This window comes from Caloenas nicobarica, chromosome 5, assembly GCF_036013445.1.
Source record: "Caloenas nicobarica isolate bCalNic1 chromosome 5, bCalNic1.hap1, whole genome shotgun sequence".
NCBI classification, from domain to species: domain Eukaryota; kingdom Metazoa; phylum Chordata; class Aves; order Columbiformes; family Columbidae; genus Caloenas; species Caloenas nicobarica.
Window position 1 is genome coordinate 40991107 of NC_088249.1, and position 17103 is coordinate 41008209.

Sequence of the window (17103 nt, forward strand, 5' to 3'; positions counted from 1 at the left end):
CCTTTGCAAAACTCCAATGCACCAATCATAGCCTTCACTCAGATGAACCAAATCCAGGATTTACCAAACCAAGATGTTCTTTCCTTTTTCCTCTTATAAAGAGGAGGCAATTAGTTTCCTGGAGTATCCGAGTAGTCCTTCTCTGCATTGGTTGCAGCTTCAGCTCATGTTTGTGTGACAAGGTTGAGCATAGTTTGACCCCTCATTTCAGATGAGAATAGAATAGAAATAGTTGTGCAGAAGAATAGAAATGCTTGTGCATTAAATATTTGTGGATGAGGTTCCCCCCTGTTGCCTTCAGCAATGCTGCTTATACTTTTGTGTGTGTGTGTGTGTGTCAAAATTTTAGCAGTAGAGGACTGAAGGGTTATTTGGTAAGGGGGAAATAAACGCTCTCAAAATATATCTGGAAATCAGGCTAAATTGAAATTTGTGCAAAAATTTCTGACTGTCCAGCTCCATGGAATGTTTCTGTTCAAAACCTAGGTCAGGACATATCTTTATAATGTTGTTCTTTTTTTTCTTGGTCAGGTTCAGAAATGGAACAGACTTTCTTTCCCATTCTGGCAGACATTATTGCCAGTTAGGACTGATATCTTATGAAAAAACTTTGTCTGATTTTAGTGTGGTTAAATTGGAAGCTAGATCCTCACTTTATTTAGAAATGAAACATCAGCCTAAAGCTAATCCAGGCCCACAAACCTGCTCTGTCCATCTGCACTATCATCTGCTGTGACTATTTAGTTTACAAACGTGCAATAATTATATCCCAGTACTACGTTCACGGATTCCATATTGTGAAAGCAGAGGAGAGCTGGGTTGCAGACTAATGATTTATCAGCTCTTTGGTTCACCAGGAGTGCATGGAGAATCAGGTGATTACATTTTGTGCGTAGCAGTCGTGTAAGTCTATATAAGCGGGACCTATGGGAGAGAATTAAGTGAGCGATTTCAGTGATGTGTTTGTATTGGAAACCTAAATTCTGGTCTTGTTTTCATATGACTGTGGTCACACTTGCAGCAATTTTGGCTTAAACATTTTCTCCAAGCTGTGGACACAGCTATCAACGTCTAGATGCTGTTTTGACATGCTAATCTCTTCAGCTGCCTTGAGGAATGGTGTGGAGATAATGGCATTGACAAACACATACTGTGTCCAAGATCCAGATTCCCAGCAGATTAAGCCTGTCTACATCTGGGCTTCCACAACCCTGTCTCTGTCACTCCCGGCTGCCCTGTCCACCCATACTTTGTGCCAGTATTAGTTCACGTATGACTGCAGGGTGAGCCAGCTCCCTGCCTCGCAGCAGCTGACTGTGTGATCCACAATTGAAACACAAGTGCTGGTGCAAAAGAGAGGGCAGGAGGATGTGGCTGTGGGAAGATGTAAGGGCAGAACAAAGGCAGCTCAGATTTAAATGACTGGGACTGCCCCTGAGATAACCTAGTGACACTATTATAATTTGAATTAAACCCTGGACTTCCTCACGGATTTCCACTGCAGGCGTGGTGCTGATCATCACTACACCTCACTGTATATAGAATATTCCTTCACTGTGATCAACATAAAAAAATACACTGCATTCATAGAAGCCATAGGCAAATATGTGTATTTCCCCAAATGCAACAGCCAACATAAGATGCCAACAAAGATGTTATATACAGCCAGGCTCTCCAACACCTCTGTACCTGCCTTGAGGAAAGTGCTGCAGATACCGATGTCCCACACCCAATCAAAAGACTTTCTCCCAAGAGCGACACTTCCCCAGTGACACAGATAGTGTCTTTGAGTGACTGCTTGAATTCTATGTACAAATTTACTACAGTAAAATAAAGTGTTGTGGCTGTGTACTTATGGGTACCATGGTTACCCATGAGAACCTGAACTGGAGCCTACATGGGAAGCCATGCAGCAATTATACTTCACACTGCAAGAGATCAAAGCTCAGAAGCCCATCTCCTCCTAACCATTAACCAACCTCCCAAGCTCCCCAAAAGCTGTGTGGAACTGTATTATGCCAGCGCAGCAATCGCAGACCTGCTCGCCACAGCTCCTTTTGACACCTTAAGAAGTTTTCCCACAAGTGAACTATCAATATCTGTTGATGCTATACATGCACTCCAGGGTGTGCTGCTGTTCAGAAACTCTACAGGCATAACCCATCAGTCCTAGAATGAGCACACAAGCACCAGAGAGAAAAGACACAAACATGTTTTTACAGTGAGGAAAGCTTTTCCCCATCACCAGCACCTGTGGCTAATCCCTCAGTTCTGATCCTCAAGGAAGATCTATGAATGATAAGCTTGAGAACTGAAACTGGCAGTTTGGTGGAGATGGTAGTCTTAGAGCATTTTATGGTTTTGCTAGCAATCCCTCTTCAAGCCAGCCCCTCACTATTTGGTGTTAACTGCCTGCCTTTCCCTGTCTTACATGGGGGCCATGAACCTTATCACATTCCTCTTGCTAATTCCCTCACCCCTTCTAGTTAAGTGTTAACTTATCTTTTCAGTAAGGTGTCTAATTGAGCGACATAATTAAATTAAGATCAGACCATTGTCTCCCAACCAATCTTTAGTCTGAAATTTGCTGTTTCTATTTCAGATATAAAGGGCTTTGAGTGCCTTAAACCTTGCCCACTTTTTTCGCATTTATCAGTTGATTTATTAAAAGATGTATGTTCTCCAGCAGATGGCAACATACTTCTAAATTATTTATAGAACATCCGAGAGGGAGGACCTGTTCCTGTGCAAGTCAGATAGGAGATCAATTTGTCTTTGTGAAAGGGGCTGGGTGCATATTTTTCATTGGAACATTTAAGAAAATATTTTTGAAGCTAGTGCTGTTGTAATTTCATTTTAATTTATTATTCTGTAATCTGAAAATGTAGTATAATGTTGTTGTAGCTCTTTGCCTCCTCATTTAACTAGAGTGGCAGTGAGCAGATGAACCAGAACCTCTCTGTACAACCCCCATGGCATTGCTTTTATTTCCAAAGAGAAATAAAGAAGAGGCCAGGATAGTAGATGCTGTATTATCACATTGTTTCTCTACTCTTTTTTCTTTTCCTAAAAGGCATTACAAAATCACACATCTTCAGTGCACACCAGAAATACCCATTAGCTGCTATATAATCATTAAGTATTTTTATTGCTCTGGACTCAGAAACTACAGAGCTCCTATCAATCAAGAGCTCTATATGGGAAAGCAGATATTAGGATCTTTCTTCCTTTGATTTCAGCTGTAGTAATTTTTCCATGAATAGCCAAAGCCTGATTTTCCACTGATTCGTGTGTTGTGTTTGTTTCTGCCTCTGCAAGGTTGGTAGAAAATGATACGAAGCAGCACTTGACATCACTTCCTGCAGGTTGCAGTGACTAAACGAGGTACACCGCCAGGGAAAACCAGGCTCAGGCTCTTGCCTTCACCCTTTAGTGTGTCAATTCTTTTAAGCGGTAATTACGCTTGATTTTTCCCAGGGAGGACGCATACTCAGGTGCGTGACAAAATGCCGGTGACTCAGCACTGGTTGTCTCATTGCTTGTGATTATGAAGGAGACTGGCCGGGCAGCAGCTGTGTCTTCACTTCTTCACCGTATCTTGTGGTATCAGGGGATCAGGTTTGCTCTGGCACCTGCACCCAGCTTAGTCCCTCTTCCCGTCCAGATCCCCACCCCCTGCCCCAGTGCGTGATGGCATCGTCGCCTGTTCTCATCATCCCCCAGTTTCTCATTGTTTTGTGTTTCCTCACATGTAGCACTGTGAAAGGATTCAGAAATGTGATCCAAGGGCATCGTTTGCAGAGGGAGTGGATTGACATACGCAGCCCACTTGTACAAACGCAGGTAAAGCTGAAGGCCAGGTTTGCTCACTGCTGTGTTAATCGTGCCCAATCAATTTTTCTCTCTCCCTTGGTAATAAGGGAGTTCTGCTATTTTTAAAACAGAGGTCTCCCAACTCCCACAACATGCAATGCTTTTCCTGAGGCAACAGGAGTAGTTTGGTAGGCTTTGCTAGAGACTGTGATAGTGGCTCCCACTCTGTGACTTTCAGGCAGACTGGTCTGTGGCCACACACACTTATCAAGTTAGAAATGAGATCAGCCAGGGAGGCAGAATACGATATTGTCAAAGGTGCAGTATTGCTCAGGAGCCAGTAAAAGTCGGGACCACTAGCTGCAAAAAGTCTCAGCATCAGAATTGTCCCCCTGTTGTAACACTGCACTTCAGAGGGGAAGTTATATGGAATAGTTTGAGCTGATCCGTGGTTTTGTCCCCACCACAAGGGAAAAGCCCTAGTTTCCTCCTCATCCAGATTGGCTTAGTTACTGTTTCTAACTTGGTCTACAGGCGGACTTCTCCTGCCACAGCTCTGTTCAGAAAGGTGGCTGTAATTAATAGAAATGGGCAGAAAAGGAAGTGTCTTCCTCTAAATAACTGTGCCTTTTTAGTAATAGATGTATAAATGTATAAAGTTTGTTCAGTGGTGACAATCACACAGTGCCTAAACATCTAAATTGATTTCCACTATAATTCACTGTGTACTCTAATGGAGCAGCTTTTCTGTTTAATTTAAGCATCTACATACAATGATACAGCCCAGCTGAATAATGGCTGAATGCCAGCAGTACCTGAAATCTATATTTGGTCAGGCTGAAGAGAGTTTGATCTTATGCACTTATTTCCCAGTGGATGGGAATTCACATCATGAGGAATACTGTCGTAATTGGTACTAATTATAATTCCTGGGAGAGAGGCCAAACACAGCCTTGCAGACTGCATATTTCCCACTCAGCCAGAGCTGATCTTGGCAGAGGAGCACATCAGGGAGGCAGTGTGCGATGGGGTTGGGGTCTCCTGCTGTACCTGCTACCTACAAGTGTAGAGTCTGTCCTTGTGGCTGTTGGCTCAGCAGCTCTAGGAATGGGAGAGATTTTCACTGAAATTAAAATTAAAGCAAAACAAAAAAACACACAAACAAAACTGTACAAAAATCTTGCAAAACCAAAATGTCTGACTCCTCGCTGCATTGTGAAACTAAACTTGCATTTTCTGTTTGCTGTCAGGAGGAAGGCAAGACCTGGGAAACAAACCCATGGGAGCTGCCCTGTTTGTTTGCTTAAGGACTTAGTTTAAATATAGATTAAAAATCACTTAAGCTCATCCACAAGTTAAATGTGTGTCAACCAATGGCTGTCAGAAACTGCAAGGGGAAAAGAACATAGTCACAGGAGGAAGAGATTTAAGGAAGGAAACCAGAGAAAAAGGGATTCAGTCCTTGGAGTGTGGCAACAGTGTATATTCCTGAGGAACATCCATTCCTAAGTGAACAGCACATAGGAAACAAGAGCTGCCAGCTCCTCTTCGTCTCTTCCTCCGGCCGCTGCTGACACTTGCTAACAGTGAATAATTTGGTGAATACTCCCTCATTTACATTCATTTCTTCTGATTAAATGGAAATGTCATAGTTCAGAGAATGTCAGCCTGTGCCTGAAATGCACTGGAAACCCTCTGCAGGATCCTCGCTTGCTGTGCTGCCGGCCCCATCTGCAATGCAGCGTCCCCCTGCCAGCCCCATTGGAGGCACAGCTGCACCTCACACATTACAGCGTGTCACCTGTCCCAGCACTTTCTGCCTCTTCTGGAGCAGTTTAGCTGTCACCTTGCTCTGAACTGGTGCTGAAGAGCGTGGCACTGCTGAATAGAGGACTAGGTCTCATGTATGCCAGTCACTTGAGCTGGCAGCCACTCACTGTAGCATGATGATCTGGCACACATTTTAGCAGCAGCCTGGTTTATAATACCATCCCCATTTTTTGTAGCTCTAGAAATTTAAGGCTGTGCTAGTAAAAATACAGAAGAAGCAGATTAAAGCAAACCACTAGAGAAAAAGCCTTCTTGCCCAGTGCTGTTCCTAGGAAGTTTGTGGGCTGTCTCCAGAAAGTGGACATGCTTTGGAAGTGGAACCAGATGAGACTCTCGAAGCCAAGGAGCTGCAGTGCTCTTGACCTTCTGTCAACCCTGGGGAAAAGCATTTTAGGCTGTGCCTGACTTAAGGACGTCTTCTCAATTTTAGCTTTAATATAGGTGAAACACCCGAGTAGCTTCTCAGCGTGGATGCAGAGACACAAGCTCAGGAACTGCTAATCAACAGCTCCTTGCAGCACAAACCTGCCCATGCAAACAAGTCTCCCTTGCTGAGAGCACAAAGAACATCATGTAACTAAATTGATGGCATTCATCGACAGCCAGAACTTCGCTCCAGCTTCCAGCTGATGTTGCAATACTAGGTATTGCATGCATTAATACTTTCCCTCCAGTGTTTTCAATCACTTGGTGGTAATACACTGGGGTGCAATGGTTGCTGTGATAACATGACCACATCTCTGCTTTTAAGTGGTGTGCTCCCACTCTTCTGTTTGTTTAGTCGTACTTCTTCAGACAGTGAGCTCCCCAGGGCAGGGATGGAGCCACCTTCTCAGCTGCCGAGGGCACAGTGTAGCGTGTGAGCTACCGGAGGTGAATATGAAAAAAGGCAGTAGACTGGGAACCCATGCGCATGTCCTGGGAAAATACGCTTTGTGGCTTTTGCCAGCATGTAGCAACAGCTCGGCTGGGTCAGAGGAACTTGGTAATGGCAATCATGTAGTTAAAAAAATGTGATGTATTTCTGTCATTTATTTTCTGTTGTCCCTCACAATACTGACCAACACCGTTGATTTCGTTCCCTTCTTTCAGAAATCACAGGTGCTCCGGAGGGGGGCTACCGGTCGGTGGAAATAAATGCATCGGCGCGGCTTTTTTTTAAACTAAAAGGGGCTGTGGGGGGACCGCGGCCTTCCCTTGTGGGTGCACAAAATGGAGTAGGTTGGGGCACTCGGGTCCTACCGAAATCCCGAGAGTGAGCGCTGCTCGGGGGCCGTGGCAGCGGGGGGGATGCGGCACCGGGGGGGATGCGGCACCGGGCTCCGGCCGGGAGGCGGCGGCGGGAGGAGGCGGCCGCGCCGGGCCGCCCTCCCGACGGGGCGGGCCGGGGCGGGACTAGGGAAATGGGGGCCGGTTTTGGGCGCAGGGCGGCAGGTGCAGCGATGAGGAGCGGTGCCAGGCGGGCCGGAGTGGGTGTCCCCGCACGGCAGCGCGCAGCCCCAAGAGCAGCCCGTCCGGCCGGGCATGGCAGCGGCCCCGCCGCGCCGCTCCCCGCGCTGAGCCCCGCCGAGCCCCCGCTGTCCCCGGTGCCATGCCCCCCCAGGAGCTGCTGGACTACTCGCCCGCCCTGCGGAGACACAGCCCCCCCCGGGGCAGCGGCCCGGAGCTGGGCATCAAGTGCGTGCTGGTGGGCGATGGCGCCGTGGGCAAGACCAGCCTGGTCGTCAGCTACACCACCAACGGGTACCCCGACGAGTACCAGCCCACCGCCCTCGACACCTTCTCCGGTAGGCGCCCGCCCGGGCCCCGCGGTGCCTCGGCCGGCCGGGCGAGGGGGGCGGCGGGGGGATCCCCGCTCGGTGTTCCCCGCGGGGCTGGGTGGGCTTTCCCGGTGGGACGGGCTACCGGAGGTGGCTTTGCGGGTGTAGGTGAGCGCAGCCTGGGGACACAAAGCCCAAGGGCGTTTTCTACAACTCGGTCCAAGTCCCCCGGGTGTTTCGTGAAGTTTAGCAGGTGGAAGTCCTGCATTTTGCAGCTTTATGTGTCAACAGGGCATGTGTCAAGTCGGTTTGCAAGTTCTATGAAACTGGACACCTTCCTGGTTTTGTGGTGTTATTGTGGCTAAAATAGAAGGGGACTTTATTTTTTGATGGTGCTGGTTTTTAGCTTCAGAAATATCACAGCATTGCACTGTAGGCTTTCTAGGTTCAACTGATACTCAGCAAAAACATCCTTTTCCACATGTCTACTCAAGTTAGAGTTGAACTGAGTTTGCCAAAAAGTTGAAGAGCTTTAAGTTTAGCTAGAATCGCCTTCTCTGTCAGCTGATGAGTTCTCATTAATTTCCACTTTTGCAAATGCCATCTTTGTTCTTGTCCTCCACTCCTTTTGTGCTCCAGTTTCTAGTATAAACCCCAGGAAAACACAAAGCCCTTTGAAAGATTTCTGGTCTTCATCTGATATGAAGAAACACAACAATACCTGACAGTATAGATCGGTGGATTAGAAATGGGCTCAAGTCAGACCAGGAACAAGACTTCTAATGTGTCATAGTCTCAGGGGTTCTTAGAGGGAGTGTTTTGTTTGTCTGACTGTCCCCCCAGTTGCTCACTCTTACACTGGGAATTGTTGATTTGCCGTGACCTTCTCCAAGCTCCTCCCTTGTCCCTTGAAGGAAATGAACTGGGAACACGAGTCCAGTGGTCCTTTGGGAACAGATGAATGGAGCCCTCAAGTCCTCCAAGGGACAGGTTGCTGCTCGCTCTGCTCCTTTACACTGATGTGTGCAGTTTTGGGCTGAGAGAGGCTTGACATTACCTTGTTTATTAGCCTCCACATTTTTGCAAAGGGCAAATCCATGCAAAGGGCAAATGATCCAGAAAGTTGGAGGCAGTATGAGTTCGGAGACCGCCCGATTAGCAGCAAGTAATCTGAAGATAGGTGCACATGGGTTTAGCCCCACTTCAAGTGTCCAAGTACTAAGCCTGATCCAGAGGCATGTAGCATTTGCAACTGATAGAAATTAAAATCATTAAAAGTGGGTCTTCCAAAGTTCACTTTCTGCTTATTGGGAGGAAATGGGAGAATAAAGAAGTTTCCCTTCCCACTCCTACAGTTAACCTGGGTAAACCTGAGAAAAGTCCCTCCTTGGATTCATGAAGCACAGTTCAGCATCCATATCCGAAATTTCAGCCAAATTCCTTCTGCTCTTGGGGAGTACTTGCAATTGAAACTGCCAGCAGAACTGAGCTTCACAGTTTACATCCTAACCCTAGTTCTGGTCAAGGCACTGCAATGCCAGTACCAGCTGAAGAAGATGGGAGAAAGTATTGTGTTATCTGGGGAATGGTTCTGGGACTGTGACCCAGCCATATCTGTCTGTCTGCCACCTCCTGCTGGGTGTCACTGCCAGGCAGAGCAGTGTACCTGGTGCCCTTTCTCCACCAGCCTGTCCTGTTCTGCCGGCCCCTTCGCTGTTGTCCCAACACTCAGCCCAGTCCTGAGCATGTGTGCCTTGCGAGGGCGGTATTTCGAGGGCTGTCGCAGGGTTTCTAGCCCAGTTAAGCTAGCAGCAGGTACAAAAAAACCTTGTGCAAGCACTGGAGGAGTAGGTAATATATGTGGTGCCTTTCTTCTGAAGATTATAAAACATTTCAGAGATGTTAATTCCTTCTCTCAGCACATTTGTGAGACAGAAGAAACCAGATACTAGAAAGGCAAATGCCCAGTTCCTTGCAGATCAAGTCAGGATCTAGCAGGTTCTTTGATCAGGAACAGGTTTCTCTTCCTCCTCTGGGGCCCAACTGTTTCCCAGTCACAAGGGAATGATGACTTTCAGCTATGCCGCAAGGAGTGGCTCTGTGCTGCATGTACCCACCCCTTGGTTTTTCCATCAATCTCAGTCTCCCACCAAACTTCAGCTCATCTTTTGTCTGTGTCTCCCTCCTCCACAAGCTGCTTTCAGGGAGGAGTGATCTCCTCCAAGAACATGTCAGTTGTTTCTATCACTTTTCTCACCTGGCTAATTACTTCAAGAACCACAAAAGATCGATCCATCTTCTGTTTTGTTTGTGGTTTGTTGTTGGCTTTTTTTTTTTTTAAACAAAAAGGACAATAAAGCCTCAGCCTGGGCACAATGAGTGCATTTAGCTACCATGTGTCAAGTGCCGCCCATTGTCACCTTAGCCAGGATGTCTGCCTCTATTTGCCAGAGTACAGCCCCATCTGCTTTGTCAGGACTTTCAAGTGATTTCCAGCTCCCCTAACCCCTTTCTCCTTTTCTTCAGTTCTCAGCCAGTCTCTGTGGTGTCTGTGCACTTAAGCATCTATCAGTTTCATTCCAGGTTTCCATCAGAGGTCCTGCCAGCCCTCAGTCTGAGTCAGCTGATACCACATGAAGGCTTACTGTGATTAGGGAGTGAAAAGGGAGCAGACCTTACATGTGTAACTCAGCAGTTTTTCAGTGTGTGGATAGTCTCTGAAGGGGATTTCACTCATCACTGTTTCCTTATTCACTTCTTCATTTCAGAGTTGGGTTTTGATCTTTGCTTTTCCTTAGCTAGAACACTCACAGTAACACCTTTTTTTTTTTTTTTTCCCCCAAGGCCAAATTTCTGGCCCGGATGGGAAAAATCTCCAGTAGCTTGTTTAATAGAAACCGATATGAACTTCCACCCTGGGCCAAAAAGCTAGGCACATGTTGCTGAAGTTGTCTGTGTTTGTCCTTATCTGCTTTCTTGGGTTATGGTAGAACAAGTTGTTCTCAGGGCGCACCATTTGGCTAAGGGTCCAGTAATACGGAATGATTCTTTCAAAATCCTGGAAAAGAGCCCAAAACAGCTAAGGGATAACCAAATCACAAAGCCTATTGCGGATCTCTTAATGTTTCCAGTGCAAGCTTCAGCTGATTTGTGAGGTGTGGGAGGATGCTCAGCAAGGAGGACAGACTTGGGTGACTTCAGGATGTCTGTTCGGTGGGACTCAAAACAGAGTGCTCTGGGAAGAATATTGTATAAGCGCACATGTGTATCCTGGGCAGCTCTCTTAGACTCATCCTTGTTCCTTTCTGCTACAGTGCAAGTCCTGGTGGATGGAGCCCCGGTCCGGATCCAGCTGTGGGACACTGCTGGACAGGTAAGCTCTATCAAAGCAGCCGTCAGTTCTGGTCCTGCGGGATCTGGACCGTGTGCAGGCTTTTGAAGAATGCAGTGTTTAACTGGGAAGGAAGGAAATGCCCTAGTCCAGCTGTTTGCTGGTGTGGCAGTCACAGATGGGGGTATGACAGACTCCTTCAGCTCTGAAACTTGTGCTGGAACCGTGGCATGGCCACAAAGTCAGCACCATACCCTGCCTCTGAGGGTGTTACTATCCCAGTTAACGTGTGAAAAAGCCACTGCAGTACTATGCTGTCAGGAGATCAGTCCAGTGAAGACTTCTTGGTTTTTTTTACCCCCTCCCTCCATTTTCTACAGGAGGACTTTGACTGTTTGCGCTCACTTTGTTACCCTGACACCGACGTCTTCCTTGTCTGCTTCAGTGTGGTAAACCCAAGCTCCTTCCAAAACATTACTGAGAAATGGATCCCTGAGATACGAACTCACAACCCCCGGGCACCGGTGCTGCTGGTGGGGACGCAGGCAGACTTGCGGGACGATGTCAATGTCCTTATCAGCCTGGATCGCTACCATGTAAAGCCCGTGCCCCGGCCTCAGGCAGAAGGTCTAGCTGACAAAATCCGGGCTGAAGCCTACCTGGAATGCTCAGCCCTGACCCAGAAGAACCTCAAAGAAGTTTTCGACATGGCCATTGTCAGCGGTGTTGAGCACAAAGCGCGGCAGGAAAAGAAGATGACTGCCAAAGGCATCAAAACTCTCTCCAAGTGCCGCTGGAAGAAGTTCTTCTGCTTTGTCTGAAGCCACTTTGAGTGAGGGGAAAAAGAAACACCCAGTGCCAGTATTGGCTCTGCACCTTCTTGGAGTGACTGCTCCTATGGCCCCAGCAAGGAGGGTATGATAAGCTGGTGGGCTTGGAAACCTGGCTCTTGCTGGGTTCCAGTATCTGATGCCCAGGAGACATGGACTGGATTTCCATTCTGCCAGGATGTGGAATGGTCCAGGCAGCTATAAGTACCTGCTGGACATGTCTGTATTGTCCCAGACTAATGGGAGCCTTTACTACACCGAGACTCAGTACCCCAAAACAGGCAGATTCCTTACCTTGTTCCAGATAACCAGATTTCTGTCCAAAGCTAACACACTTTCAGAGTTCTGATGCAGCATAATAAACATGAGGGACTTTTGAAGTCTGCTTATGTTTTGGCTGATTTACAGGCTTGGCAGAGAGTAAGGCAGGGGCAGTTACAGGCGACTGCGAGTTGGTAACACGAGACTGGAGTTCCCTCTCTGATTCTGCTTGCCAAAATAGAGTGAAGTCACTTGGCTGTGAAAAAGCAGTGCTCTTTTTTAAAGGCTCTGCGTTGTGAGTACCCTTGAAAAGATTTTTCCTAAATAAATGCCACTAGCAGGCTGAAGAGAAAATGCACTGGGAGCTACAATAGTTCTTTAAGCAAAACATTCTCTGAGAGGACTCTGTAGTCCAGTGGGTGCCAGTGCTACAGTCCTACCTGAAGAGGTAGTAATGAACTTGGGGACCTATTTTGAAAGGCCTTTGTTGTGTGTGTTGTTTTGAGAGAAAGAACAGGTGAGGAACAGTGATGAGTGGCTCTGTCTGTCTAGCAGAGGCGAAACTGTGTTAGTGAAGGGTTTGTAACACTACCAAGGGGTGAAATGTATATGGAGAGCCATGCATGTAACAAAAGGAAAAGAGAGAAGGAGAAGAAAGAAAAGGAAGAGAATAAAAAGAGGGAAAAAAAAAGATGGAAGGAAGAAAGGGAGATGGAGAAGGAAAGAAGAATGAACATTGTTAAATGAAAGTTGTGATTCTACTTAACTGAGATGCTAATATTCAGGGAGTCTTCTAGGGACCTGGAAAATTTGCTAGTGATCTCAATTTCAAAGCGATATTGTTCATACATTAAGTTCTGAATCAAAAGGACGAGGTGAGAGAAAGAGAATTCCTCTTGGTCAGTAAAATCCTCCGTTTCAGATCTATACAGGAAAACAGAATTTACTTTGTACTGTTCTTCCTGAGGCTGCAGAACAGGAACAGAGGGCTCAGGGCTTCTTTTTATTGTGCTTCCTTTTCTTAAAAGTCACTGCTTGATCTGCTGAAATCAAAAGTAAAGGAAATCCATGAAGTTCCTGCCAGAGAAAAACATTCACTATGCTCTGTTCCCCTCTCACCGGTTTTTCAGGGGATTAATTTCCCAGTGAGTCTATTCACATTTTATTATAGAACTTGCATCAGTTATCTAAAACTTCTTTCACAGAGACATTTCATTCTGGTTTAGGTAGCAGAGAGTGTGACAGGTCTGTCAAGCAATGGTTTCAATACTCGGGGTGTTCTATGCATCTGGCCATGACCCATCACTTCGGGGATGCTCTGGAGTAATGTGACAGAAGGCAATATAGCTGTGGATTGTTTGCCCTGCACCAAAAGCAAGCATATCTGAGCTAGTGGGCCTGTAAACAAACCAAATGAAATTAATGCAGCATGGCTCTAGATCCAAACATCTCTCACAACCATCTCTCTCTGTGGCACAGTTCATGTGGTCCCCAGGATGTGAGAAAAGCCTGCTGTCTCCCTGGGCAATATTACAGTATGAAAGAGATGGGCAGGTCTTCTTGCAAAGGGACGTGGTCCACGGCCTTGGAGCTGCTTGTAGGGTAGGGCTTAGAGACCTGAAAAGGATGGTGTGTCAAAATGAGCTGAACATTGAAAGGGCTCCCCAAGCTGAAATGCCATCTGGCTCCAGGGAGGAGTCCAAAGAGATGGAGAGTACAGAAGTGGTAGCTGGAGGTGCCATGTCCTACACACTTCTAGGCAGGACCTACCTCCAGAACAAAGCTCTCACTCAGCAGCGCATCCCTGTGTGTTTCCTACCTGTACAGGTACCTTTGCTGTACCACCAATTCAGTTTGTTTGTTGGGTCTTCACTCATTTCTTCAGCTTGTGAGACCGAGGGCTGGGGTGTGACCTGCTGAGGAGCTTGCCATACCGCTATGGAGCAAATCCACGGGTGGAGACAACACCAGCCTCCCCTCCTGCTGGGGAGAGCAAGGGTTGTCCTGCAGTAGCTTGGTATGAAAAAGGGATTATATCACTCTGGAAAAGAAACTGTACTGAGAGCTGCTTTCTTCCTCTGTGATTGTGTCTAATATTTGTTCAAATAAATTTTTTTAATGTCCACAATATGTATTTGTAGTTTCATCAGTGCAAAATAAGCTGGGCTTTAAGATAGAGGAGGAGTTATTCCATTTTACTGACAATAGCATAAGGGGAAAATTGTCCCACTTGTCCCTCTATGTCCTAACCCCCACTAGCAATGGTAAAAATCCCCTCATAGCTGAAACCTTCCGAGACCCTTTTGTTGCCTCAGTTAATTTTCCTCTCCCTCTGCAGCCACTCAGGGTGGAAGCTGCCAAGGGGATGGAGCAGCAAACATCCAAGGCTTTCAGTGCCTCTCCCCAGAGGCCACCGGCCAGGGACCAGTTAGGAGGCCCTCCCACCACTCACTGAGACAAGCCCATGTAGGACCTGGCATTTGGAGCCTTAATAACAGCCTACTGCTCTGTCATTAGGCTGATGGGTAATTTAGCGACCAGCTTTATGTAACTTACCTTGGTAGCTAAACACTGCTGAAGTGCCGAAAAATTTTGCCTGTGCCAGATAGACACAAAGGCTCTATCTGAGATAGCTCATAGGACTCATCCTTTTAGCCTTATCATCAGCATCATAGGTAGGTCAGGGCTCCTGTCTGTCCACATCTGGGGCCCCATAGCTGCTCCAAAGGCAGAGGGCTGGGAAGTGACGCTGCTGGGGGAGCTCAGCAGAGAGGTAGCAAAGAAAATGGACAAAAACTACAGTATAGCAGGGGTAATGAGCACATGTCCTTCAGAAACCAGAAGCAAATAGCAAATTACTGCTGATAAAACGTGTTTTGGGAACTTTTTTATTTTTTATTTTGTTTTTTTGAGAGTCTCAGGGCACACTGGCCTCCTGCAGTCTGCTGTTTGCTTGATGCAAGGCGACCTGTGGGATTATTTGGAGCCAGCTCCCAGGTTTGCAGCTTCCCAGCTTTAAAGCTTACAGAAGAAGCTGTAAGTGGAAATAGCAGCAAAGTGTGAATTAACTTTACGGGGAGTGAGTCATTCCACTGAGCCATATCCTGTCTTGTGCACAGTAAGCATCCTAAAGCTCCCTGTAACCCTTGAACAAAGCTGAGCTCCTGGGGGTGGGGGTGAATCTATCTTCTTACATGGAGTGTCCTATCAAGCCACCCAAGGCATTTCTAAAGCCTTGCTCTAGGCCTCTCCATGGTGCAGTACTGGACCTGTGCTGCTACCTGGCTCTGGGACAGTCTGGGCTTGTTTCTGCATTGCAGTGCTGCTTGACCAACCTGTATTTTCCGATGATGCTGCGAGCACAGGAGAGTTCCTGGGAGACTGTTGCTAACACAAACCACCCCACCAGGCTGGATGAAGCTGGCCAAGCCCATTACTAGGCCAGCACAATTCCACGCAAGCGCCACTTACTTTAACACCAGAAAGGATATTTATGATTAGTTGATCTGACTTGCTCCATAGTGCAAAGTTCAGCATCAAATGCTAGAAAAAACAATGTGCCTATAGGGTAGAAACTCTCTAGTACCTTCTTTCTTGCTCAGGTCTCCGACTTGGATCCTGGTCAGCAGACTCCTGCACAGTCCTGCATCCAGCAGAGTAATTCATCTGAGCTTTCCCACCATCATGAGCAACACTGCAGGTGCTTCAGTACAGGTGCCTTCCACATCTTGTAATTCCGTGTGAAGTCCATGCCCTACCTGCCACTCTCAGCTGCCATCTCCAAAGGAGCTGAGCTCAAGTGTCAGCAACAGGAGGAACACTGTGGAAAGGACCTTTTTGTTGCTTTTCTCCGTAAGTAGCACACCCTAAATGTGCTTAGCTGGGCCAAGAATGTTCCCAGCTGGCAATGCTTTCCCAGGCTTCCACTGAACCCTGACTGGGAATTAATCCCCAGAATAATACAAAGTTTCATCTGACTCAACGCAGGCTCCTTCCAGTGCCAGAAGGGCGAGTCTGAAAGGTCCCTTCAGGAGATCTTTATGACCTGTAGGTTATATCCTATTTACTCTGAAGGGACAAGCTAAATTTTTACCAGGTCAGGAGCTGACACAAGTCCAGCAGCAGGAACCTGGCTGTGCTTGAACCCTGTGGAAATGCAATTACCAGGGAACAGCACCCTCCCTTATTTCCTGAGAGGGGTATGATTGTGTGAACAACCTTATCACCTCCTTAACACTCTCCGATTTGATCCTCAGGTGCTAACTAGCTTTTTCTTCAGATTGCTTCAAGCTTAAGCCAATTTATCAATTAGGCAACCATTTCAAGCTTGGAAGCAGGGTCTGGCTTGACTTTTCCCAGCTGTAATGGTAGCATAAGTAGCTTGCTTCAACTGTGCTCTTAAGGCCTTTCTGCACCTGGTTTGGGCTGGGCTGGTCCCCTCCTGTGGTCTTCTCTGTGGCCTCGCAAAGGGTGGCATGGGGACACGAGAGGAGTGGGAGCGAGTAGAGGCTCAAACGGGCACTGGCGCCACAAGCAATGTTTGTCATCTTGCGGCCCGTGCTTCAACCAGACCGCTGCTCTTCCAACCCTGCCGAGAGTCCTCTGTGCCCAGGAGGCCGCCCTTGGCCTGCTCGGTCTGCCTAAAGAGCTTGGCTCTCCTTCACATCGTTGCTTCTCTTGGACCCATGCTAAATCACTCCGTAGTGGGCGCAGGAGATAAAGCATTGTAGAAAGAAACCACTCAAATTCTACAGTATGGCTCCAAGACTGTCCTCCCTGTACTGGAGGATGCTGGTCAAGACCCAGCTCCCCGTCTGCATCTGCTCCCAGGAGAAGAATCAAAGAGCTGGCGCAGCCAGCACCTGGGCCTCCTGGAAGCTGCTTACTCATGCCTTTGCGGAGTCCAGCCCTGGGCTCTCCGTTCCCACCGTATAAATACGGCATTGTACTTGCAAAGACCTATTGCGCAAGAGAGCCGGGTAAGTTTCAACGTATCCCTGAGACAGGTTCCCTCGGCTGCAGCCCCACGTGATCCCCGTTCCCAGGGTGACACCATGCCCTTTCCAGCTCCCGGACTGAGCCGCTCGGCATCCAAACTTGCCGGACTTGTTCTGGAAGAGCAGGAGGAGATGTGGGTCTCATCCTCCCCCTCCATCACCTCACCCCCAGCGCTGCCCCTGGGGCAGTGTTGTGAACTGAAATACTCTGGTTTCTGCTGCTATGGAGGAACATCAGGTGCGGGAAATTTGGCTCCGGGACAGGTTTCACCACAAGTCAC

The 17103-nt window shown here is 47.5% G+C and overlaps 1 protein-coding gene across 1 annotated transcript; it reads left to right on the forward strand.

Moving 5' to 3' along the window:
• The first annotated feature begins 7106 nt into the window (after window positions 1–7106).
• Window positions 7107–13953, forward strand: RHOV (ras homolog family member V). Its single transcript, XM_065635326.1, has 3 exons — window positions 7107–7430; window positions 10718–10776; window positions 11115–13953. The coding sequence occupies exons 1-3, from the start codon at window positions 7235–7237 to the stop codon at window positions 11553–11555; spliced, it is 696 nt and encodes a 231-aa protein (XP_065491398.1). The 5' UTR covers window positions 7107–7234; the 3' UTR covers window positions 11556–13953.
• Window positions 13954–17103: the final 3150 nt, after the last annotated feature.

Bases quoted from the DNA above. Each gene is read 5' to 3' on its own strand.
- RHOV (XM_065635326.1), top strand. From the start codon at position 7,235: ATGCCCCCCCAGGAGCTGCTGGACTACTCGCCCGCCCTGCGGAGACAC. The intron at 7,431-10,717 runs GTAGGCGCCCGC...TTTCTGCTACAG, and splicing joins CGCCCTCGACACCTTCTCCG to TGCAAGTCCTGGTGGATGGA. The intron at 10,777-11,114 runs GTAAGCTCTATC...CATTTTCTACAG, and splicing joins TGTGGGACACTGCTGGACAG to GAGGACTTTGACTGTTTGCG.